Source organism: Pungitius pungitius, chromosome 10 (assembly GCF_949316345.1).
Source record: "Pungitius pungitius chromosome 10, fPunPun2.1, whole genome shotgun sequence".
Taxonomy (NCBI): domain Eukaryota; kingdom Metazoa; phylum Chordata; class Actinopteri; order Perciformes; family Gasterosteidae; genus Pungitius; species Pungitius pungitius.
Window position 1 is genome coordinate 1,262,663 of NC_084909.1, and position 25,850 is coordinate 1,288,512.

General features: G+C 43.9%; 1 protein-coding gene across 1 annotated transcript; it reads left to right on the forward strand.

Moving 5' to 3' along the window:
- The first annotated feature begins 807 nt into the window (after positions 1–807).
- pth2ra (parathyroid hormone 2 receptor a) lies at positions 808–23,960 on the forward strand. The gene is made up of 13 exons (XM_037489570.2): positions 808–1,275; positions 7,745–7,850; positions 8,757–8,867; positions 9,330–9,451; positions 10,719–10,816; positions 13,225–13,408; positions 13,926–14,079; positions 15,001–15,061; positions 16,257–16,323; positions 19,021–19,115; positions 20,335–20,473; positions 22,673–22,714; positions 23,574–23,960. Exons 1-13 carry the CDS (start codon positions 1,210–1,212, stop codon positions 23,958–23,960), a joined length of 1,632 nt encoding a protein of 543 aa, XP_037345467.2. The 5' UTR covers positions 808–1,209.
- Positions 23,961–25,850: the final 1,890 nt, after the last annotated feature.

Below are 25,850 nucleotides of genomic sequence, written 5' to 3' on the forward strand. Positions count from 1 at the left end.
CAGTCCACGTGCGCGTCGAAAATAAGGGCTCAATGTGCTCGAGGGAGTGAACGGAGGCGTCCTTTCACATAGTAGACAACAGTTTGCGTGAAATGAGGTGTCAATCCTTCCCCCCACGCCTTCTTCCATCGCGCACCCTGTTGGGTGTCCGAAAGCCCGTCACGTCTCCACTCACTGGATCACGTGATCCAGTGAGTGGAGACGTGACGGGCTTTCGGACACCCAACAGTCCATCTCGAAACGCTTCAATGGGGACGCTTTCCAAGTTTCATGGAACGTTATACATTTTTTTTCTTGTTGGTCATAAATATTTGAATAATGTTCGAGACTCACAGCCTCTTATTTTGTTTGAGGCCTCCGTCGCTTCAGAAAGGAGGAGGAAATGATGTGGAGTTAGAAGAAGACTGAAGCTTGAAAAGAAGATTGGTTGTTCCATTTATATTGCCAGATTGCCATGGTAACTTAAGGTTGCCGAGGTGTAAGTATGATTACCCAACTGCTCACTGAGAAGTTTTCCCTCTAATCAACGGTGTATACAGAGATGATATTGTATCATATTATCATATCATAAATACATACAATATTACTATTATAAATAAGAATCTTTAGCATTATATGATGGTATCCTATCGCCACTCTGTATTTTATTGTTATGTATGTAAAACATTGGAATTTGTTTTGCTGGAACTCTGAGGTTTCACATTGTCAGTTGAAAAAAAAACTAAGAAATGAAGTCCATGAATAAGAACAAAACTTCTCCGATGTCCTATAAAAGCGCGCCTTTGCGGCAAAAACACACCGCAGGTGAGGCGCGCGTGCCATCTCCCGCGCTTTACTCCACGGGGAGAGAGAGAGGGAGAGAGAGAGAGGAAGAGGAAGAGGAGAGGAAGCAGACAAGATCTCAGCCACAAATCGCACGGAGGCAAAGGCAGAACTTGAGGTCCAGAACATTGTTTTTTTTTTTGTCATGTGATGACGCACTGTGACGACACCGTACGCGCGGCGGACTTCCCCGCAGACTAACGGCGATGCGCGGCCAGGGAAGTCACGCAGGAGGAGCACGTGGAGGAGCGCCAGTCCGTGCGTTTCGGAAGCACAACTTTTTTTTTGTCATAATGTGAAGCTTCAAACGCAAAAATGCGGATTAAGTGTTCGTCTCGAGCGGCTTGAATTCAAACCCACGCTGAGTTCATATTGTTCTTCTTGAAGATGAAAGCGCTCGTGAGGATGTTGGTCTTAAACTTTTTACTGCGCTGGGCTCCTGCAGACGCACAGGTAAGGACACGTCACGCAGCCACTTCACCAGCAATCTTTGAAATGACAACAGTCCTTTTTTCTGCTACTGTGGTCATATTGTTAGGATTATAACAACCACATTTTCATTTTATTTCATATATTTTTTTTTAATATAAATCTATTTTCGAAAGCCTGTTGTTGTTTTCGTCCCGTATTTGTGGAGTTGTATCAATAGCCATCTGCCAATTTTGCACACACTCACACTGCCCCTGTTGGCTTTGCGGCATTGCATTATGCTTCTAATTAAATAGATTGCATGAAATCTGTGGCAGACTCCTAAAAATAATTTAAACCAACAGCTCCTCTTAATGGTCAACGTGCTCTGCTATCACCTCCTTACATTCCAAATAATTCATTTGGAAACCTTTCCCCAGTGATGAGCTGCCACCAAACAGATCAGGGCACCTGGAAGCGCGGACCGTTGGCCTTTCAACGAGTACCATTCAAGCCAATGAATCACCAGGCATGCCGGCTTATTATTTAGTTCCCCCGGAACAGCGTGAGATGTTTGAGGTGTTTCTCTTGAATTGGCAGGAAGGAGTAACGCGTCTGTACTTTCAGCACCGCGGACAGCGCCTTCTGCCCCGGCTGCCTCAAAGAGAAGATTCAGTCCAAACAACAACGCTCTGCCATCAAACCGCAAATGCCACAATTGTCTAGTTGGAGAATGTGTTTTTCATTTTTTTTTTTTATGGAATCTGACATTTCCAGATCAGTGTTTAATGGGCTGTCTGTGTTGAGGGGTGAAACCTTTTTAAAGTCTTAAAGAGCAGGAAGCTTCGTTCAGTGTATCCCCAAGAACCCTACCCCCAAGACATTGATGTTTTTTACAACACACTGGTCCTGAAGCTCTTGGGTCATTCCAACTTTTAATTGGTGGATTGAAGCAGCAACAGCTGCTGCATGAATATTTATTTTTTTCTTCTTTAACCGATTTCTTAATTGGCTTCATGGCATTGACACTCACTTCTAAAATGTAGCTGCCGGTTAACAGCCAGTAGAATCTGATCCATCGGTTTTTTATCCGGCCTCCCCCCCCCCGGGTTCCAGGGTCAGCGGCTGTGTTGCTGATAAAAGGTTCCCTCCCTGAGCAAACATGCACGTTGGATTTGGCTTCTTCAGGAAAAAAGCTACAAACTTGTCTGAAAGAAGAGACGCCTCGACTACTTCTGCGAAATGATATCCACGGCTCGCCTGCAGTCATTTTAATATTTTCATTTCAGCATATCACAAATTCTCAGAGAGGGAGAATAATCATCCTCGTTTGTTACTTCAAGTCACCATTCTTTGCCAAAAAAAAACGTATTGATTGTTTTGAGGATATCTTACAATGTGGCTGGACTTAAAGAGTGAAAGAAGCCGAGGAATGTGTGTAGTGAACAAATGCAGTCGGGTCCCTCTGACTGAAGAAGCTTGTCCCAATTACCTCGACGTTGGTCCCAGATCAACGTGCGCGTCCTCGCTGGAAAAGCCCCCAAAAAATACCCCCAACGTGTTCCATTGTTGTGTGAACACACACACACACACACACACACACACACACACACACACACACACACACACACACACACAAAAAGCGCCTTTCATCTGTGTAATTAAACCCTCTTTCCTTACCTCATTATGCAGCACTGCTCCCATACAGATGACATTGATATGTTTTGGAGTAAATGTAGCTGTTTACGTGCCCGAGTAACATGTTTTCTGGGTAATTAAGCATCGCATTCTGCTGCACAGAAGTCACAGGGAGACAGGGGGGGGGGGGGGGGGGGGGGGAGGCTTTGATCCCAGAGGCTGGAGGGGGCATGTGTAGCATCCTTGAGGTTTAGGCAAAGAAAAATATCCAGGAAAGGATAGTTGTTAGTTTCTAGATAAATATTAAAGAAGAAAACAAGTCACGTTTCGTGAAAATGTTCAAGGTTATCTTTATTTTTTCTCAAGGGGGCGGGGGCTTTGTGTTGCCTTAATGGTTCATATGTGAACAGAATACAAATATCAGTTCACAGCAAGAGCAGGGAAAGGGGAAGCCAAACAAAGCACACACAGGAGTGCAAAAGAAGTGTTGCCGGATTGTAATATGCATATGAACAGCACCTGGGATGTAATCAAGAGAGCCCATTTAAGCATTAATGACATTCCTCAATATCCTTAACATATTCAGTCAACAAAAGAAAAATCTGATTCAAAGTAAGTCAACTTTTACCCTGATTGCTTGTAGTAGTTACTGCTTTCTTGCCTTTAATGTTTTTCTGATAATATTCTTGTTTTTCTTCTGTGAGAAACCATAGGCAGCTTGTGTTGGATTACTCTGGTACGGTGGTTCTTAGTGGAAATGAAGGTTTGAGGTCCTCACTTTGTAAGCAACAAAAACTCACGCCTAAACCGCAGTGAATGGAAAAGGCAAAAAGAAAATGTCCTGCACTTAAAACCCACTTTTCTATTCTCCCTTCCACTCACAGCACCTTAACAGCTCACTTCATCACTCACCCGTTCACCCCCGATCACCCCCCCCCCCCCCCCCCCCGGTGACAGGAGCTACCATACACAGTGCCACCTGCCCATCAGACGCCAACATTCACAGCGGTTGAAGCACTGTGGGTTTAAGTGTCTCGTCCGAAGGGCACGGCGACGTGGAGCCAGGGATCGAACCCCCGATGCTCTGACCGAAGGCCTGGACTCCATTGAGCCACGAGGGGCACTTAGCTGAAGCTAGTTAGCGGCGAGATTGAATTAAAAAAAAAAAAAGCTCACACAGGTGCATCAACCAAAAGATTCACCTGTTGGAAGCCACCGTGGAAGCAAATGGACTCGATCGAAAAAAGAAAAAACTCACAACTTACACGTGACCATACCTTTTTTTAATTTTATTTTTTTAGCCTCAACAATATTACCACGAAACAGGACGGCTGTGAACCCCGTCGTGAATCCACAGGGGAGGGACATGCCTGGAATCCTGTTAGTGAGAAGCCGGAGAGTAAATGAGTTCCCCGGGAGCGGCGAGGGCCGAGCCGGTCGCTCGCCGAGGGCTCTGCGACGTGAGCGGCTGGCCCTCATTATGATGCAGGCAAAGTGCCTCTTCCAACCCCCCCCCCCCCACACCCCCCCCTGGAATCAGTGATAAGCAGGCAGCGAGACCCCTCAGCCTCCACGCAGCAGACGTTAAACGCGAGAAAGTAACGCAGAAATGAAAACCAAAACAAGTGGGGCCCTCAGGCTCAGGTCGAAGGGGGGGGGGGGGATTTGCTTTAAAAGGTGTGAAAGACAATGTGTATTCGTCGGTCAGACTCGTGCTCACCAGCAGCCGCCTGCAGGAGGTGACGGAATCCAGATTGTTGCCCCTTAGACTCGCAATTCGGTCCATTTTTAACAGAACATCTCCTCCTTGTCAGGAAACGGACTCTCGCTTGAGGAGGTCTGAACTTGAACCTATTTTTTTAGAGGTGAACATCTGTGTTTCCTCAGCCAGAGACCAGAGAGAAGGGGGGAGCAGCCGGAAGACTTAAAACAGCGCAGATGAGCTTTCATCATAAAATAGATCAGAGCCAAAGAGTCTCCTGCCCCCCCCCCCCCCCCCCCCATCGTCCTGTGAGAATCAAGATAGTTGTATGAACAGAATGTTCTATTAAAGCTGCTAAGTGCCTCAAGAAGTAAAAAAGTTTGACTTAAATACTCGCAGCATCGAAACCTTTAGTCCGCACTCATTCCCATTAAAAGGAGGAAGAAAAGTACACCTGGATCCATCTTATGTTCTAGTTTGCTGGAGGCTTCATTTGAACGGAATCCCGACAGCTGTGCCGAAAAACATTAGCGCTTGGAAAACGGGGGACATTGGACATGACTTTGGACACAACGTCACGCGCCCCCGACCACCTCCTCTGAGCATCTGTCATGTGTGAGAATCGATGGCGATGACGAGGAGACTCATTCCCGCCTGACTGGTCTCGGATCTTCACATCACACCGTCCAGCAGACTTGGCCACCATGAGCACAGTGTCCTTCTCCGCGACAATGTCTCTGCTCACGGTCGCTACAGACCAGTAGATGCACAATGGTAAAAAATAAAATAAAAATAAATTGTCATTCCATTTCCGATTGGGACGGCCTTGCCCAGTCCAAAGGCACAGGGGTAGTTTAACCACTCGTTTGTCCCGGTGTCCCTGAAGGTGTCACACGTTGCCAAATGCAGGAGCGCCTGGGTCCCGGAGGATAAAAGCCCCCCCCCCCCCCCACGTCAGTGTTACTCTGACACATAAATAGCATTCATTTACCACCCGGTGCTTCCGGTCCATTATTCCCTCCTGCCTAGGAGAGGAAGGCGCTTAATACAAAAATCTCTTTTTCTTTTTTTTTTTTTTTCACAATTTCCACATCTGAAAGTGACATCAGGGGGCGACTCATCCGCTCTGATGAGGTGGACTCATGACTCACGGTATTTTCGACTTGAACTGACAAAAACAACATCCTTATTTATTTATTAAGGACCGTGACATGACAGAGTAGTTTCTGGTTTGCTGCTGTGTTATTATCATTCGTATCGCAATAAAAAGAAATAGCAGCGACAAATTGGGTGGGCGGAGAAAAAAAAACCTGCTGAAAAAAGTTCACTGAGGTTTGAAGGATTGATTAGAAAACCAAAGAAGAGACCATGAAAACCACGGTGATGCTTTTCCATTATTTGTGCAAAATTGTAATTGCTTCTTTCAGCAAAAAGCAGAATGACACACAACAAACACTCGACTCTTTGATTGTCCCCCATTTGACGAGCTTAACGGCTCACGACCCCCGGATGAAGAAACCTGAACACCAGGAGAGGCAGCAGTGGATCTGCAGGGACTGCAGGGGTGTTATTTGGAATTTTTAGCACACAAAGGACTTAAAAAAAACTAATCCTGAAATAGGCTTACTGTTATCTTCACACGATTCTTTCCTAGAAATTTCCTCGGGAGCCATGAGTTTAAAAAAAATGCAGTTTGTTTAACAATTTGGATAATGAACAGCCTGCTAATTAGCAAATGTTAGCATGCTAACATGCTAATCTAAAAGGGGGAAGATAATAAATATTACGTTGGGTGCCTTTACCTCTTATCAATCAAAGCGTGAAGGGGTTAAAAGAGGAAACATTCATTGTTCTTTGACATTCCAACTGTGGCTTCTACGTACAGGTGACCAAGTGGGGGGTGACTCCACCGTGGGCAGAAGGCGTGGCAATTAAATTAGGTATCAATAATCACGTCTTTCACATGCAACAGCATGAGAGCGCCGTGTGGTCTGTGTTGGTTCAATATGAAGTGAAGTAAAGCTGTCTCGGAAGGTGCCATTTCTCCTGTGAAACTGTCCGGTTCGACGGACGGGAATCCAACTCAACGCACTGTTGAAGGAATCACACTCAAAAGACGTGGAGTTGTAAAATTGAATAAAAAGATGAAATGAGACACAAAGTGGGATGAGCAACAAACAAAAGTCTTTGAGACTCAAACAGCAGATCCACCTTTGACATCATGCATCGACTTTAAGAATAAGAATATTTTAAAAGCAAAGGGGCCGAAAGGCCTCGGCAGCCAGTCGAAGTCTCTAAAAACCTGGAATGGAGCTCAAATATCCAACTTTTGATCAACACGGGACACGGTTTTTAAAAAGTCGTCTTTGGCTTGATGCTGGTTTGAAAAATTTAGAAAAAAATATTGTACTGGTATTGACAGTACAATAAATACTTGTGCCAACACACCAAGGGGTTTCAGCTACTGTACAATTTAACTAAATGACTCATATGGTGTTTCCTGATTGATTTGTCCTGCAACAGCTTCAACAGGTCAATCACCCTGTAACACTCGTTATGAAGCAGGACTCTGTGATCTTTGCTCAGCAGTTCTTCAGTAACCTCTGTTATGCCATAGAGCAGTGCTTCTCAACTGGTGGGTCGGACCAGTTTTTAAAGGGTCCCGGTCCTTTGCATGGGAAAATAAAAATTAGAATGTGATTTTATTTTGAAGGGACTTTTTTAATGGAGCGGGGTGTCGTTTTTTTGCCGTCCATGTGTTTAGCAGCGTGTGCCAGGTGGGGTCAAACCATTCTGATATGGGGGCGACATTGGGTTTTTAGGATAATTAAACATCCTGAAAATAAAATATAAAATTCAGCTTATGAACTTGATTTTGAATCAATTTGAGAAGTTGAGAATGTTCCTCGATTTGGGTCATAAAGGCGTGATGGTGGGTCCCGGAGCCAGAACCAGTTGAGAACCACTGCCATAGAGACTATTAAAATGCACATAACTGTGTATAACTGCTTTTTCCCCCCCCCCACGGTAACGTGGCCTTTGACCCGCGGCCAGCGGAAACATCAAGACGAGGCTCCCAAATGCCCTCGAAAAAAAAGCCAAACGCAAAAAGGGCAATTTGATGAGCCGCAGATGGAACGTGAGGGATCTGACCTTGTTTGTTGTGCTCCACAGATGGGGTTTGATGGCCCGCTCTCTGCACAGGAGCAGATGTACATCCTCTATGAAATCAAACTGCAGTGCTACCAGAACCTGACCAGCGCCGAGCCTGTGTCCGCAGGTACCACACGCAGGTCACGCTCCTGTTCCCACGCCGTGCCCTTACTCTGACGTCCTGTACGATACTCGGACTGCTTTACGTTTTTTTGTTGTTTTAGTTTTTGGCAGATTAATCACAATTAATCAATCACAAATGAAAAATGCATTTTCTCTCCAGCGGCTGTGTCATTCGGACTCTTCAGATTAAAACCTTACATGCAAATATATGTCTGCGGTACGTTTTCCAGGGTGTCTACTAGGGATGCAAATACGGGGGGGGGGGGGGGGGGGGTACTTTGTCCCTTCATCAAAGCGCCAATAAATGTGACATAGCAAACAATCGATACATTCATACATCAGTGAGTTCAGAGGTTCATTTGTGGCGATAGCGAGGAGCAGAGGAGTCGCTGGAAGGACACACTCATGTTTGGAGATTCCATTTCCGCGTGTCTAAGTGGCTTTTTACATTTTTCACAGGATGTGAAATGTTTTTGGATTTTAGAACCATCCTACGCAATGACCTCCACTGACATCCACCGGTTTCCGTTGACCTCTTTGATGTATTTTGTTGGCAAAAAAAAAAAGATTTTTTTTCACCTACAAAATCAGCGAAGAGCAAACATACAGAAAATGCAATATGTTACCAAGATATTTAACCGAGGCTTTGTTACTATGTATACTGCATGTATGTTTTCATGTATATAGGGTTATACTCAGCGAAGGCGATATCATGACTATAATCTATTATGCTCAAATAATCTAAAGACCTGCAGAACAAAGGCTGGAAAGGAACCTTAAACTCACATCGAACTGATTGAAAGCACAAGATTTGATACTTCAATGACATTTAATAATTGATTCTTTAACAACAAAGAGAAGAAGACGTGCGAGTTGTGTACTGACCTCTCCCCCCCCCCGCTCCCTGCAGATGAGGTGTGCCCTCCGGACTGGGACGGGCTCATTTGTTGGCCCCAGGGCTCCCCGGGGCTCGTCACCAAGGTCCCCTGCCCGTCTTACATTTACGACTTCAACCACAAAGGTCAACAGTTGTTCCTTTTCTTTTCTTTTTCTTTTTGACCATCACCAACACAGAGAAAAAGAAGACTACCAGCAATTGGAGCTCTCACACAGGTGTTTTCAAGGGTGAATTAAACCTCTTCTTCGGGTGGAGATGGCTAAGGCAGCGCTTACCAGAGCCCCCTCCTTCTGGTCCCCCCCCCCTCTAATGTACCCAGTGTGCAAAGGCCTTCATGCCGACGTCAACATGTCTTTGCAAAAAATAACGCCCGCAGAGATCACAAAGTCAAAATAGCTGGAGGGAAGTCGGTGGAGTTGGAGATCAATCGAGCCACTCGGGTCTGAGAAGAGCTCCAATGAATCACAACCATTGAATTCACCTGTGTGGGTTTAGAGTGGACAGCTTCTTAAAATACAGATTCACTTTACTAGACTATATATATAATATCTATTTGTATGTATGTATGTTTTTTTTTTTTTACAGGATATGCTTACAGGAGGTGTGATGTGAACGGATCCTGGGTGTTTGTGGACCACTGGAACAAAACATGGACCAACTACTCCGAGTGTCTGGGTTTCTTTCAGCCCCCCGATGAGGAAGGGAGGGTGAGTACCACCGCGTAGTCATTCCTCCTCCTCCTGCCGCTGTAAACCCACATCTCGGTCTCCTCCCTCGCCTCTCTTAGCCGGCGCCCCGGCTGCTAGGGGCCCGCCGGTGATAAACAGAACCCCCCCCCCCCCCCCCCCCCCGCCATAGCCGCTCCAATCCGGCGATTCTTTTGCCCCCCCCCCCCCCCGTGTGCAGATAACCGCACGGTTCCCCTTGTGTGTTTTGACACTCTCCTGTAAAGTGGATTCTGAGCCCATCGCTTGTCACTCGGCTGCTTTTCAGTTGAAGGAAACCCGCTCTTTTTGCAGCGCGAGCGTTATTCAACCACACAAACACTGCAGAGATCCACTCAGCGCTCCTTTCTCGTTTACTCCTTAATCACCTCATCTTTAAATCTTTAGCTTCAACAAGGGCTCTAAGGGAATGTGCTTTTTAAAAAAAACAAAAAACTATTGCAGTCATTTTCATGCAGTTGTTAAAAAACCTGGTACGGGTCAATCAAATACAGGACACTAAGAGAAGTTCAGCAAGTTGTGTATCATCATCTCCGTTGATTTGATCCTTATTGTGGAATCAATGGGTCCCACTTCCCCTGAGACTCTAAGAGTCTGCAGGAGTGGCTCAAGTGGACATCGGTCCTCGTGCTGATTGCAATCTCTTAATTACAAGCCTCCATTCTGAAACTTTTCTTCAGTCCAAAAAAGAAGCGTTTTACACTTATTACAATTTACAGTATATATTCTATACTTATAAGCTTAAACGTATGAATAATAGGCAGGATTTTGGTCATTGTACAGTTGACAAAAAAATGTACATCTCAGACGTGACTTTAAGGAGATTCATTGCTGTGGCTTTAACTTTACAGAGAGAATAGATTTGGCTAAAATGTTATATTTTACTTATAAGATGATGGTGGAAATGCAAAGGAATAATCTTTTGTCAATTCGAACCAATTTAAAAGGATTTAGTTTGTCTGCAGTTTGTGTGCATGCAGAGATTAAGGATTTAAACCTTTTTAAGACTTACCTAATACCCTGTTCTGTTACGAGCTGGCATAGTAAGTCACCCATCCATTCCTGGGTGTGTCATGTGTGCAGCTTTAGCCTCGCCTTCAACCCTCGTCATACCCCCAAATCCAAAATAACGACTTTCCTTGCCTTCCCCCCCCCCCCCCCCCCCCTGCTCCACCCTAACGGCTGTGACTGGTGTTTTGTCGTTCCGACCTGCGAGTTCGGCACTGAAAGCCTTTTTGTATGTTCACAGCGAGACTTCTTCGAGCGCCTGTACGTCATGTACACCACCGGCTACGCCGTGTCCTTCAGCGCTCTGCTGGTGGCCATCCTGCTCATTGGATACTTCAGGTACAAGTGCATGGTAGAAGTGTCAAAATGTCAATTCCTGACAACCGAGCGCTTTTTTGTCAATCGGCCCCCGGGGGGGAGTGGGGGGGGGGGGGGGGGAGGCCCAAACGTTTGCCCTCAGCGCTGCTGATGGAGAATCTGCACGGTCGACCCTGAAAGGGTGGTTTTCGTCCCGTTTTTTTTACATTCGGGGAGGGAGTCGATGCGCCTCCTCGCATCCGTAGTCCCGTCGCGGGTCGAAAACAGAGAGAAGAGCATAACAACCATTAGATCACAAGTCATGCAAAAAAAAAAGAAGAAAAAAAAAGAGCACGCTGGAGGAACGATTATCAAAAGTCATTAAGACCATCGCTTAGAACTCAAGGTCAGTGAGTACATGGTTCAGCAGCTTTTAAAAGACTTTCTCAATTGGTTTTGAAGGTGCTAATTGAGCTGCAGCTCATCACACCAGCAGGCAGGCCGCATATGCTCCGTGGAATATGAAATGTCGAGTTTAATTGAAGAGTTCATTGAAACAGATCTGCCGCTCAATAGGAATTATGTAAATGTTTTAGTGCCAGTGCAGGAAAGGGATAATTACAGGTATGAGATCCGCGTTTCATCAAAGGCTTTCAATTAAGATTCACGTTTTAATTTAACCATTACAAATTTGTCACTGGATTTGAAAGGAAAAAGTTAAAAGTAAAACTCTGTGTCAAATATTGAAATGATTGAAACCAAGATCAATAATACTGTGAACAGTTTCACACTGAGGTGATAATCAGACAACTAATCACACAGTTTGAGATGTGACAAATGGCTTCTTTTTTACATTAAAATGATATCCAACACCGCGATGATTAATGAATAACAAAGTTACACTCTGTGCCAAGACTTGTAACTTTTTTAATTAAGTGATCGTAAGTTGCTGCTAAATGTGCTACGTGGTTTTGCATCAAGTGGCACCAACGTTTACTCCTAATCTCCTAATTCCAGCGTCCTGCAAACTCAAGCCACCTAATCAATAAGTTTGATCCAGTTTTTCATTTTCATCCTGTGGGCAGAAACATAAAGGAATTAAAACAAAAGAGCGTTTGGATGGATCCCTCGAAGAGAGAGAGAGACACAGAAGGACATTTCTCTCCTGGCACCACAGCCATTGATCCGTGTTCTATTGAAGGCCTCGATGGACTGATTCCAGCGGCACAGCGGCTTCATTAAGTCCTTTTAGTCGTCCCATCCACACCTCAAAACCCTTCTTTAAAATCTCTTTGGGCTGGAAGCTGTGCAGCCCTCTCAGCCCAAGTGCCCCCCCCCCCCCGTATTAAGAGCCTGGCAGGGGACGCAGGCAAAGTGACGGAGAGACCAGGCCAAAAAAGATTTTTCAGGAAATGAAAACACTAAATTGAATCAATATTCACCACAACTGTACGCGGCTTAATGGGTCCTTAGAGGCAGCTGCCGTGTCTCCACAGCCTCAGAGGGGCTCTGCGTTGGCAACAGAAAAGGAACAAGATGTCTGTGGAGTAGAAGCACGACGGGGATTTGACCTCGGAAGAAGCTCTGAGGCCTTATCTGATAAATGACCTCCTTGGGGTCACTGCTGGTGCGGCTCACTTGTTGACAAAAGGCATCCCGCCCACTTCAGAGCCCACCCATCGCGACCTCCGTTTATGACTCGTTGGATTTGAATCCAGCAGCATTTTTGCAGCGAGGGGGGGGATTTCATTAGGAGGGGAGGGAAGGGGACAGTTAGGCCAGTCAATGACAATCTCTTATATCTAGCAAAAGTGCCGAAAAGGAAAACTTCAAGCAACTGATAAGATTCATTTTGACAAACGCGGGCCTGAGGTCTGCTGTGCTGAGCAGCTTTAGAAATCTACGATTCCTCAGCAACCCTCTTCTGCTCCCTTTGCTATTCTCTTTGTATATATAACGTCAAAATAATCTGCATCCCCCCCCCACCCCCCCCCCCCCCCCCCCCCCCCGACATGGCACCTCGTTTCCCAATTTAGCTGCAACACATTAACTTGAGCAAGCCGCAGCCAACCATTAGCTTATTACGGCGCCGGGCAACCACAAGCTGTCCAGGGTGCCTAATGCAGCGTGAGGGGATGAGCCAGAGCAGTCCCCGTGGCACGCCATTATTCCCCCAAACCCCCCCACCCTCCCTCCCCCTCCCCCAGAGAGATTCAGGCAAACATCTGCATACTAAACTCGATTATGGATGCTCCCTACAACGGCTCACTGAGGCTTAAGAGCCAATTAGAGACGGCTGTGATGACAGCGAGGACGGTGACGTCGTCAATAAGTGAGCAGCGATCGCAGGCAGCAGGTAGAAGGGAAACGTGAAGTTCTGTTTGTTTGTTCGGGGCAGAGAGAGCTCAGCTTACCAGTGCAGAGCAGAACTGTTGGTTTTTTATTGGCAGGCGTCTCCACTGCACCCGGAACTACATCCACATGCACCTGTTTGTGTCCTTCATGCTGCGGGCGGTCAGCATCTTTGTGAAGGACAAAGTGGTCCACTCCAGTGCCGGGCTGCAGGACTTTGATTCCGCCCTGTTGGACAACTTGAAGACCGTCACCATGGCGCCACTGGACAACACTCAGTATGTAAGTACCGGATCGACCCGTTTTTTCTTCTTCTTTTTTTTTTGTCGGGGCCCAAACCCGAGCTGAGTAAAGGCTCTCTGAGGTGCGCTGAGAGGGAGGCCAAGGAGAGACGGAGGCTGGGGAAAGGGGAGACACGGGTGACTTCTGCTTAAAAAGAAGCGGGGACCCGAATGTTGCTCCTGAGTAAAACGTGTTCATTTAATCATGTTCAGAAATAGACGTCGTCGTCCCAGATTGGTACAAAAGGTCAGGATTGTTTTGCTTTTTTTCACTCCGCTGATTTGAGTCATAAATAAATCTTTCAGGTCACCAATAACTTTGCAAATCTTAAAGAGTGAGAGCAACTCAGAGATGTTGTTTTAATCCTGGTCCATTGTAGTGGTCAAACAAATGGTTGTCAATCAGTCAAATGTGCCCTTAATCCCTTAATGTGCGTTGGATTAGTTTGAACTGGGATCACGGTGATGTGTCGGCTTCGAATGGGACGTGATAAAAGGGAATAATGTTTTGTTATCAGATTGGCTGCAAGGTGACAGTGCTCCTCTTCATCTATTTTCTGGCCACCAACTACTACTGGATCCTGGTCGAAGGCCTCTACCTCCACAGTCTCATCTTCATGGCCTTCCGGTCGGACTCCAGGTACCTCTGGGGCTTCACCCTCATCGGATGGGGTAAGCGTGAAAAGTGCTGCTCTTTCTGAGTTCATTCTGAGTGACAGGGAGGGGCGTGGGCATCAGAAGCGACGCGGCCGCCGGTACTATTTAATCATCAGTGGATCAAAGGGTTGTACATTCAATCCAACCCGAATGGGGACCGTCGTATCACAACATTGCCCCACAGCGCCAACAGTGAGATAAAGATCCGCGATATCTTGAACCCGCTTTAAAAAGTAACAAAGCAATGCAAATGTGTAAAACAAATGTTGAAACACATTACAGCTGAATGCACATGACGAGCTCATTTCGAATAGCTGTCCTGTGCAGACTCGTACTTTTTTAAAATAGATCTTTAAACTGCTGCCAGCTGCTAATACGGAGGAAAACGCTCTAATTATCTTCTTCAGCTGTCATCACGTTCCCATTGAACAAGCGGGATAATTCCGTGCTTCTTCAGCTGAGCGATCGGCGGAGGATTACTGTGACGTCCGCGTCCTTCCTCCTCAAACTCCGCGTTCAGCCGCTTATCTGCTGGGCTTTTTTTTTCTCTTCAGTTCAGCTACATTCATTTAAAATGTGTCCATCTGACAACTTAGTGAAGATGGGGAGGGGGGGGGGGGGGGGGAGAGTTCGGTCTCCCCCATCCGGCGCATTCGCTTCGGCTTCAGATGGTCGATGTGTTCATGAAGCCACATAATTAATTACGCGCACCATCATTCACACTCCCTGGGCTTTGACCCGAATTCTGCTGTAGAACCAACAATTCTGCGAGATGAATCGCCGCGGTAACCCCCCCCCCCCCCCCCCTCGGGGGGACTCTTTCTGTTGATTCAGTTGGTTTATTTCATTTTCTAAAGACGTCTCTCTTCAATGATGTTACAGTGGGTCAAACTCTTATCACAGGTATATTTGTATTGTTGCCCTCTTCATTTCAAGGTGTCCCGGCTGTTTTTGTGTCCGTGTGGGCGATCGTCAGGGCGACGCTAGCAGACGCCAGGTGAGACAACCAAATCTTTTTAAAGCGTTCAACAAGTTAACAAGAATGTATGAACATGAAAAGGAAACACAAAGATCATTTTAATTATCGCGTAATTGGGGGGTGACATTAAAATCAATTGAATTAATGTTTGTGCGTGATCTAGAATGCGATGGAATCTGAATACGTTTTTTATTTAACGAGCTTAACATTTTAAAGGTGTCGTATATGGTTTCACTTCACCTCATGAATTATGCATTCGTAACTAAGTACACTATTAATACTGTTCCATGACAGCTTAATATAAAGGGCTTAGTGTTGGAGAATAAGAAATGCTTACAAAAAGTATAAATGATTATATGAGGTCTATAAACAGGGCGTCGGGGTCAATCACACACGTGTCTGCGACAAGATGGAAAGATAAATATCTTTAAATGCAGTAGTTGGGATCGAGTTATTTTTCTGTAGTTGGGTCGAAAGGCATCATTTCTTCCTATGAAATCATAAAGCTTAAAGCTGAAGTGACGTGTGTGAATTGAAGGAGGGGACAGTGGAGACGACGTCACTTTCATGCGATTTCCGCCGATATCATTGATTTGTACGTATACACAACAGCATTAAGTCACGCTGCCAAGCCGCACGCTTTGTGCAGCTAATTCCAAACAGGTGCAACAGGATCAATGGAAAAGTCCAACTAATGACACGAAATGGGTTTCATGTAATGTATGAAGAGAAAAACTGAATTCAAAGAGAAAAGACTCCACTACAAAGCAAACGACGCGTTCTTTCTCATGAAGTCTGACAAAATGAAGTCAACAAAATGAAGTCTGAGTGCGTCAAAGTCGGAGAGGCCAAGCTTCTCAGAAATTATTGTTCAATTATTGAAATTGTGTTCATTTCGAAAATGTGGGTCCATTTAGAGTGAAATAGACCATAAAGCCGGGTCGGCCTTGTGATTGACAGGGCGTTTCCGCCGTGTTACAAAGGTCTGTGATTTTTAACCCTTTCACGGCGTGTTTCCAGTTCATGAAGCTAGAAATGTCTGCTTTAGTGTACTCGGCTGCACCGTCATGTTCTGCACTTTTTAAAAGTCTTTCACAAAGACCTGAATCATTTATTTTGTGCCATATTTTCTCTCTCTGCATATGACTTTTGAAGAAAAAAAAAAAAAAAAACCTTGCATTCTTATTGTTGGTGTATTTGTGCTTGTTTGCAGGTGTTGGGAGTTAAGCGCTGGTGATATTAAATGGATCTACCAGGCTCCCATTCTGATCGCCGTGGGGGTAAGATGTTTGGATGTGAAAAACACGTTTGACGTTGGTTTTGGCTTCAAGTGATTGTGGCTTGAAGTACAATTTAACTCTTTCGAACAGAGACGATCGTCCTGGTAAGAAACTATTTCACTCAACGCCCGAAGGCTGCAGACCAGGATGATTTCAACTAAAGCAAAAAACCTCTCAGTTTTTTTAACGATGACTCTAAAAAGGGGGAGGAGCATCAAAAATGACGTGTACAATGTAGCAAGCAATCGGCAACAGTGTTTGTTACAAGTGAACATCTTGCAAATCGGAGAGGATTAACGGGGTGTCGTTAATCCTCTCCGCTGTGCACACACCTCTACAAGCTGGGGATTATTTTAGTACGGGAGCCATCACAGAAACACAGGTAAAGGAAACAGAATTACGCTAAGTCGTATTGTCCTGGCGCTTGATTGGTTCGAGCTGAGGTTGGAAAAGTCTCCTGCAGATTGAAATGAGACCGGATGTTTTTTATCAGGACTGACGCACCGCTTCCTGATCTCGACGTCTATCTATTTAACTGCCATGAAACGTTTGTAGACATGTCCTTTGTCCCCCAGAAGACTCAAGGAACGGTTTAGATATCGACGTCTTCTACAAAGTATCAACAGATTTACCAGACTCTGCCAAAAAAGCCACTCGGATTGTTTTTTATTAGTCATTATTGCAGCAGATAATTACATATTATTCACAAAATCAATATGAATAATCAGCAGTCTGTCACATCAGGTGAAAGACAAGGTGCTAAAGATGTATGCTGTGATAATAACATCCACAACATCATTTTAAAAAGCCACCTCCTCCTTTATGGAATCAATTTCTGTCAATCAGTGACGAAGAACTCTCTGTTCTGAGTGGATTTGCCGAAATGACTGAGTGGTACCAGGGGCCGGTGTTGACACGCAATCAGGCAGATCTCCTGCTACCAGCATGGCTGAAAGTCCACTTTCTCTCAGATTGTTATTAAATTAAAACGTTATTACTATCAAATTAAATGAAATTAAAAAGAATCATAGAGTTTGGTGATTTCCATCCCTGCTGAGTGTAATTACATCAACATTTACATTTTTCGCTTTTCATCCAAAGCCACTTGCAACGAGTGCGTTCGAACCAAGAGGCGTACGGACCCAGAACAAGAATGAAGAAACGCACAATTTCTCCAAGAAAGCCAAGCATACGAAGTGCTTCTAAAGTGCCGAGGTGTAGTCGGGAGAGGTGTGTTTTTAGCGCTTTAATGAGCTCGTCAACACGTCTCCTTCGCGCTGTTTCTCTCTCACAACAGACTTCGGGAAAGTGTTTATTCCTGTCGCTCCACCGGCTGCTAAAAACATTATTTCCGTGACCCAATGCCGGATGATAACACATTCATATTCAGCAGGCTGTTTCCTTCTGACAAGCGAAATGCTGTCCGACCTCCAGCACGATGTCTTAAAAGCATTAGCATTTAACTGTGTTTGTTCATATATGAAACTAGAGAGACTTTACCAAGTGTTCCCGGCTCCGTCTTAATGACCGGTTCCGTCAATAAAGCTAAACCTCCAATTATCATTTCTTTTTAAAAGTTTGAATTTAATTGTGGGGTTATTTGGGTGGACCTAAAACTCAATTTTAGCATTATCCTCTTCATACAAATGCTTTATTCATGAGTAGATATATCATAGCTTGTCATGTGGAAGAAGGTTCTCTGCTGTGCTGCGTGATGAAACATGAGTGAAGTTATCTGCAGTTAGATGTTTAGATATCTACTTCAGAAACCTGCTCTCCCGCTCAGGCAATTTAAAATGGATCAATGGTAATAAATTACATTGCAAAACACCTGCCACATAGTGTTATCTTTATAGATATTGGAAGAGACATCTCATTAGCCCTCTGGTCCAAGTAAATGGTTGTACTCCGTGTGAGGCACCGTTTTGTCTTTTTGATTTTTACTGATCATACGTGAACCGAGTCTCTCTCGTAGTGGATCAGTGAATGATGGCAGCGAAGAGAAAGGTGAGGAGGAGTTGGCCCGCGTTTGGATATTCTGCATCTTCTCCTTCAAGCTCAGCCAGGGTTTGGATCCAAAGGAGGGTGCAGGTTATTGTGCTTTGAAATGCTTTTTTGTTCTTGCTGTTTTGAAATGAGAATAAAATTGACTCAAAATAACAAGTCACTTTAAGGCCTTTTTTTTACTAGTTGTCCATCAAATGTAGCCGCTCAATTTTTGGATTCATTTTTTTGTTTTTGATGAACAGAATTAAAAATTGCTTTTTCTTTATTGCAAGTTGAAATCAAGTATGCGTTTATGAGTGAGTTTATCTGGTTTACAACCTGTTGAGTGGAAGATAGAAAACCACAAACTTTGGCTCGTGATTTGAAAGAAAACACATTCGATCTGTTGTTTGTCTTCAACAAAGACATTTTTGTGTTAATAAAAGACATTTTGATACCGTCGCTGGATACGCACAACTCCACTCCATGATTCCATCAACTTGAATTGAGTTGGAGCAAAAATGTCTTCTGTGAACATGGAAATAATGACAACTACACTCAACATGTTTGGATTCACTCTTCAAACGTTGATGCTCTTTGATTAAATCCACGAGGTTAAATTAATAATTGAAATAACCAATCAATAAGGGCAACATTGACACAGAAAACCGAGAAATGACGAGTTTTTCTGTCTCTGTTCCTCTGCTTCAGCTCAACTTCGTCTTGTTTGTGAACATTGTACGAGTGCTGGCCACCAAAATCCGGGAGACGAACGCGGGAAGATACGACACCAGGAAACAGTACAGGTCCGTTCTCACCTGAAGGTATCTCCAAAACCACCTGGTGTCCCGGGTTGGAATCTGACGTAAAATGTGGTGCTGCAGATGTAATGAACGCGTAAATGCAAAGAGGTAAACATACGTACCAGTGTTTTTCAAATGACAATATTTAATTTGCGGGTCAATTCTGTTTTTACCCATTAATCCGCCACTCTTCTGACCACCAGACACAAGCAGACTTAATTAGAAGAAAAAAAAGTTCAAGGTGAAGACTCTGGATGCAGTGACCTGGCGACACAGAACCCCGTAACCATAGTAACTGGCTCCTGCCTGTGTGTAAGGTAGCGGAGGGAGAGGAGCGGCTGTCAGGTTTCCTTGAGCACAAAGCCGATAAAAGCCCCCCCCCCCCCCCCCCCAAAAAAATACTCCCCAACTTTTCAAACCGGCGTCGGCCCGTATGAACCACTCTCCAACTCTCATCTAACGCCAAAATCACGCTTTCTTCAAGACTCCAAGTTAGAGAATTACTCACAAACACACATGTGGAACGATCACTTTCATCAAAGTGTAAGATAAGAATATTATAATTACGGTGTGTTATCTGAGAAGAAGTACGATGCTGACGAGGCGCAGAAAAAGAGAAAAATGACAGTGATTGTTTGCAGCAAACTGGAAGCTGTGAGATGAATGGAAGCCAAACACAACACATTTGAGAAAGTTAGAGGGGAAAATGCCGACATTGTGTGTGTGTGGAAAGCTTCAAAAAGGCCGATGCAGAATGTTGAACACTCAAATAATCAAAAGGTTTACCGTGGAAGCAATTTGAAAAATGCAATTTCGAAAAGTACTCAGTCTACCTGGAAATTTCATCTTTGAATGCATGACATTAAGCATCTATTACATTGGCCAGACCTTGTTTGTGTTTTATTTTCACATGTTCAGCAGCAAGAATAATTTGCTAAGAGGAGACAGGGAAGGAGATCGACATTCAACACTATAAATCCAAAGTAGAATAAATATGTATCTCATTTAGGATTACAAATAAATGTAATCTAAATTTTGACATTTATCTTTGCGTACTTTCATTAAACATGGTTTATTTCTTTCAGATTGATGGTAACTTAAAATCGCATTTGTTTTTCTAAATTCTAAAAATTCCATAAGATATTCCATTATTAAGTGATATTGTTCTTAAGTGTCGACAGAGCAGCCAGGCTTCTGAGACACACTGCATGTGTCTCCATAGGAAACTGGCGAAGTCCACCCTGGTGCTGGTGCTGGTGTTCGGCATACACTACATCCTCTTTGTCGGGATGCCTCACACAATGGAAGGATCCAGCTGGGAGGTCCGCATGTACTGTGAGCTCTTCTTCAATTCCTTCCAGGTGGGCGTTACTTTGTAGCCATTTTCACACTGATATCAGGTGTGGAGATATAATATACCCTCGAACATTATTCAATAAGCCGTTTTGCAGCAAAGACCAACTCAAGGTTGATCCTCACACTCACAGATCAGATGGAGCAGTTGAGTCTTTCTACTGCAGTGAAATACTCAATGATGGGTAAACAACCCCTCACAGTCAGCATAGTTACTCCATTCAACCTCTCTCAAACACACACACACGCTTTATTTTTTTACCTTTCTGTCATTAACTGGAAAGTTGCTGTTAAATATGAAATATATATTATATATAACAAACATTTTCACCCATTGAAATGCTGTTTTTCTATTAAAACTTGTCCTTGTTTTACAACTACAGCGTTCCGATACAACTAACTTTCATAAGCACATCAATTTTACGGCTTGCTGGGTAACACATGTTTTTTTTTTTTTACACGACGACACATCTCACAACTTGCCACTAGTCTCATCTGCACTCACCATAACAGACCTCCTATATTATATACAATGATGGGAGCCATCCATGGATGCTGATACAGACAGTACTACTTTTTTTATCCACTTTAGCTCAAGTTATCTTGAAATGTTGTGACTATTGAGGGATTATGGAGCAAAACGTCGCAAAAAAACGCAGAGCGGTCCGTGGGAAAAATGACTCATTCAACGTACTTTTACAGACAATGAGATGACTGTAGATCTGTGTTTAAAAGGGACAGGGACTCCAGTTAGGAGTAATGCACCATCTGCAAAAATGTGCCCTTATTGTTAAATGATCACAGGTTGTTTCATTGACGAAAGGACCCAACATGTCGGACCGATGTGTGATCCTGTGCAGCCAATTCCTTAGAAGACAGAAGACACAGCGTACATAACTCATGCTAAAAACCTTTATAAATATATTTAGTATATGTTCGAGCCCAAATGATTGTCGTGTCGGGCTCCGGTCGGACAGATAAAGCAGCAAAAATGACAATCACATTATTTATAAAATATAAAAATACCTTGTTTGGGTCTTTTGGCATACGTAAAATAAATGAAACATGAGGAATAATCGTTTTTAATTTGAATCAAATGTCACCTTTTTATGCCTTGATTTGGTTGTTTTTCCCAGATAGAAGATTCTGTCACAGATGCATCATTCATGGATTTTTAAGAATACAAAACTAATTTCTGTTTATAAAGCTTCTGTCTTTTTCAACATTTTAATATTCCATAAAGTTTGTCTCTACACTACATTTTACTTGTGTTGCAACAAGCACATGTTTTTAAAACAGCTCAGGAATATCAGCTCCTATTTTCATTATAATGGATTTCAATACCTTCCACCTTTACAGTGAATCAAAACAATATAGGTCCCTTCTTTGGGAGGCTGATGCTCCTGCAAACGTGTGTTCATGCAATTATAAAAAGGAGAAGAACCACAAATATGATGTAACCCCCGTCATTTATATAATGGTAGATGACAGGGTTACTGGAAGACACAACGTTTGCAAAGATAGTGCTGAAAATCAAAGGAAACACAGAGTCAAACGTTACAATGAATCCCACCTCTGTGTGAGTCGCATAATGGATATTTATCTAAGATCTTTTATCAAACATATGCAAAGAGGAGAACCGTCTTCCTAAAAGATTATGAGCAACACACCCACTCGCATTCATGCAAAAGATGCTCTGACTAACACTCCTTTGAGGTGATAGAAAAGTGGAACTAGTTTATTCAATGTGAACATTTTAAACTGTGCAGAAGTGAACAGAACCTCCCTCAAAACAGTTAACAGTTTAAAATGAGGACTGGATGTCTGCCGCTCACAGACACGCGTGAACAAAAGCGCACGTGGACACCAAGACCTTGACATCCTCCCGTCAGCCGCCGTTTTCACAAAGACGGCGTGTCCCTCCTGTACCGTCCTATCAAAGCAGCGCCGGGGCGGGGGGGACAAGAGGTGAAACGGGAACCACAGCACCTTGCAGAGACCACCGTTTCTGTCTTATTTTACTAGTTAGAATAGTTGAATAGACGTAGAGCTGGATGACCTGGAGCAACGTCTTTTGATGATAGAGATCATGTCTGTAAGAATGACATTTAATCCGTGACTGCGGTCGCTGCACCGCGGGCCTTTTTGTTCTCGCTCGCGCCAAGAGACTCAAGCTCACAAATTGTATGTCAATCTCTTCCTTTCAGGGCTTCTTTGTGTCCATTATCTACTGCTTCTGCAACGGAGAAGTGAGTAGATTGTTTTTCCAAGTGCTATTGATTGCTTCAAAATGACGCACAAACAAAAAGGAATGCCAACCACTAAAAATGAGCCATAGTTTGATTTTGGATTAACCAAAGCCACTGAAAACAGCATGATTACTCCTCATCCAATCAAGGGTCTGGCTGAAGAATTTAAAAAGGACATTAAATACTTTGCATTTTTTGATTCATTATTGTTTTGCCTTCTCAAATGGAACATGATGAGAAGAGCTGACAATACACCAATGTCTCTTTTTTTACGCTTTGTACTCAAAGCACTTAATTGGCAACAAGAATAATTTCTTCTGTATTATTTTCACAAAACCCTCCCTGTTGTTTTCTTGCATGTCTTTTGTTCTGCACATTTGATCATTTGCACCACTTATTTTATCCATTAGGATATTCATCAGGAGTTACAGCAATTTAAACAGCTTGAAAATCAAACCAATTTTTATTTTCATTTGGATACAAATCTATAAAGCATCATTTTATTTTTAGAAATTACAAAAATTAACAAAAATGCGGAAGCCGTGCTCAGCCATTACGTAAGTTGAAACATTTCATAACCAGTAACAGTTCCTTTTAGTAGCTTTAAGTGGTGAAGAGATGAAGATGATGCTGGATGAGAAGCTATAGGTTCATTCTCTTATTGGAGCTAATTGGAGGATTTAGTCACATGACCAAAAAAAGGACTCATTCGGGATACATTTGTTGCTCTTCGTTTCCTTGTGACAATTGTTTGGTTGTATATCAAAATTCGTCCATCTAAGGGTGTTGAATTACAGTTAAAGGAAGTTCACTGTAAAGAAATGACTTATAAATAAAGTTGTCCCTCCCATCCCCGCAGGTCCAGACAGAGATAAAGAAAACATGGACGCGTTGGAACCTGGCCTTTGAGTGGGAGGGTCCGGTGGTTTGCGGCCGGTACCGCTACGGCTCCGTCGTCGTCGGCATCAACAACAACAACAGCACCAGCAGCCAGTCCCACCTGGCGGGGGCGGGCCCGTCCACGCGCTCCACCGCGCTCCCCCCGAGCCGCGCCTATCGGAACGCGGGTCCTCCCGTGGTCAGCACCTTGCCGGGGTACGTGGTCAGTAGCTCGGACCCGTCCATACCCGAGGAACCGGAGGACGGCGGCCCCAAGCGGGTGGACGATATCTCGCTGAAGGAAAACGCACTCGTCGCCCGCTCGAGTACGACCGCTGAGGAGGAGGAGGAGGAGGAGGCGCTGTAGCCTTCGTCGAATCGTCGTCCTTCGTCGTCCTTCGTCGGTGGGTGAAAAGGCCGCAGATTTAGTGGCACCTTGTGGTTGAGTTGCAGATTGCAACCGACCCAATACACATCTGGGGTCGTTTTTGCTGCAGAACCATGACCTCAAGGACAACGAACCATTCGCTGTGTTCATATGATAATTTCCTTAAAAAAAAAAAATATTAAAACACCATTTCTGTCAATTCATTCCACTTAATGTTAAACGGTGTGTAAAAATGTGTGTTACCTTCTCAAGAAAAATGTTCTATTTGAAAGAAATAGAACACCCGACGTGTTTAATACGTCTGTTCTCCCTGTGAGGTGCCAAAAGATGAAATGCAACTTTTTCTAAATAGATAGTAGCTAGATTCACAATACCTCGAACTCAAAGGCATTCATTTGCCACTCTGAGAAGCTCTGAGGGAGGGCCTCGCCTTTGTGTCCTTACAACAAACAACATGTTGGATGGATTGTGCTGGTCCGACTTCATAGAAATGTATTTCTATGTTGTCAGATAACTGCACACGTCTTGCTTTGACCTTGAGAACCACAACTTAAGAAAGGGATTAATCACACTCAGTCAGGGGTGCCCAATAGCCCTCATCGCGATCGACCTATTGGGCACCCGTGCACTAAGTACACAGTACACAGAAACACTGGAGGTGTGGGAATCGATACATGCAGTTCCTCCTTTTACTAATAGAAAGTCACACGCATGATTGCTGCAGAAGAAAACTCATCTCCTGGAATGTGTCAACACGATGAGTCTTTCTTCTCCCCAAGGTGTTACTGAAATTGAACATTTTTATGTCATTTTCTCCACTTGTTCCAAAACGCCTCAGAAACCAACACAATTACACATGATTGATAAGTAGCACCGCAGGTAACTGCAGTCTAGATGTATTTTTGGTTTGATCTGGCGAGCGTTGGAGATATTTGCTGGAGTTGCGTCTGCTTTCTTTCCAATCTCCTGGAACTTGGAGACACTCGGCTTGTGACGTTTCAAGTGCCGAGCAGAAACTCGACAGCAATTTATCTTATCCAGACATGACCTGGGTACCCAAAATAATCCACCAACCTTGTTGTCAGCAGTTTCACTTTTACAGTTTGTAGCTTCTTGATACTGTTCACTTTGCACAATGAAGGCATTGCAACTCAGCTGAACACATTCCTGTTTACATCTTGTTCTGTTAGGAGCAACAGCATGTAAATATAATTGAAAGTTAATGTGAGCAGTTCCTTTAAGAAAAGCATTTTGCATTAAAATCCAGATGTATTGTTGCATCAACTGTTCTGCTGGCTGTAAAGGGCTACATTAAGTTCCGTCTGTGCATGCATGTTTCTTCAATGCAGTGAAAAAATCGGATGTTTATTGTACATGTGCCCCTCCTGCTCCAGCAGAAGCCTGGAAAAAAAATTGGAAGGAGTCTTTTAAATCGTGTTTCTTATTCGCTTTTCCACCCTACGCACCTCTTTGTTTTCGGTGATCTTAAATCTCGAATGTTTACACTTTGTCAATCTGCTCGTTGGTGACCGATTTACCGGAAAAAAAAATGTATTGCCACACAGTATATATATAATGAGAAAAACATCTGTGTGTTATAAAACATGAACTGAAATGTTGTTCTGTGGCCTTTCAACAGTATTTGTCAGACTGACTTAAAAACCAATACCTCAGAAAAGTTAATGGTTTCTATGGGTCCCTTACAGCATGGATGCTCTGTGTGTGTGTGTGTAAAACCTTGTGTACTTGTTTTCTCCAAAATTGTCTTGTTTTCATGCTCCCCACTGGCTGTATTAACAAATGAATTTAAGTTGTTTCTTGCAAGAATGAGGCAATAGCGCAAGGTCTGTTAGATTAAGAATGCTAACT

Coding starts and splice junctions, on each gene's coding strand:
- pth2ra (XM_037489570.2), top strand. CDS start 1,210: ATGAAAGCGCTCGTGAGGATGTTGGTCTTAAACTTTTTACTGCGCTGG. Junction 1,276..7,744: donor GGGCTCCTGCAGACGCACAG/GTAAGGACACGT, acceptor TGTGCTCCACAG/ATGGGGTTTGATGGCCCGCT. Junction 7,851..8,756: donor CGCCGAGCCTGTGTCCGCAG/GTACCACACGCA, acceptor CGCTCCCTGCAG/ATGAGGTGTGCCCTCCGGAC.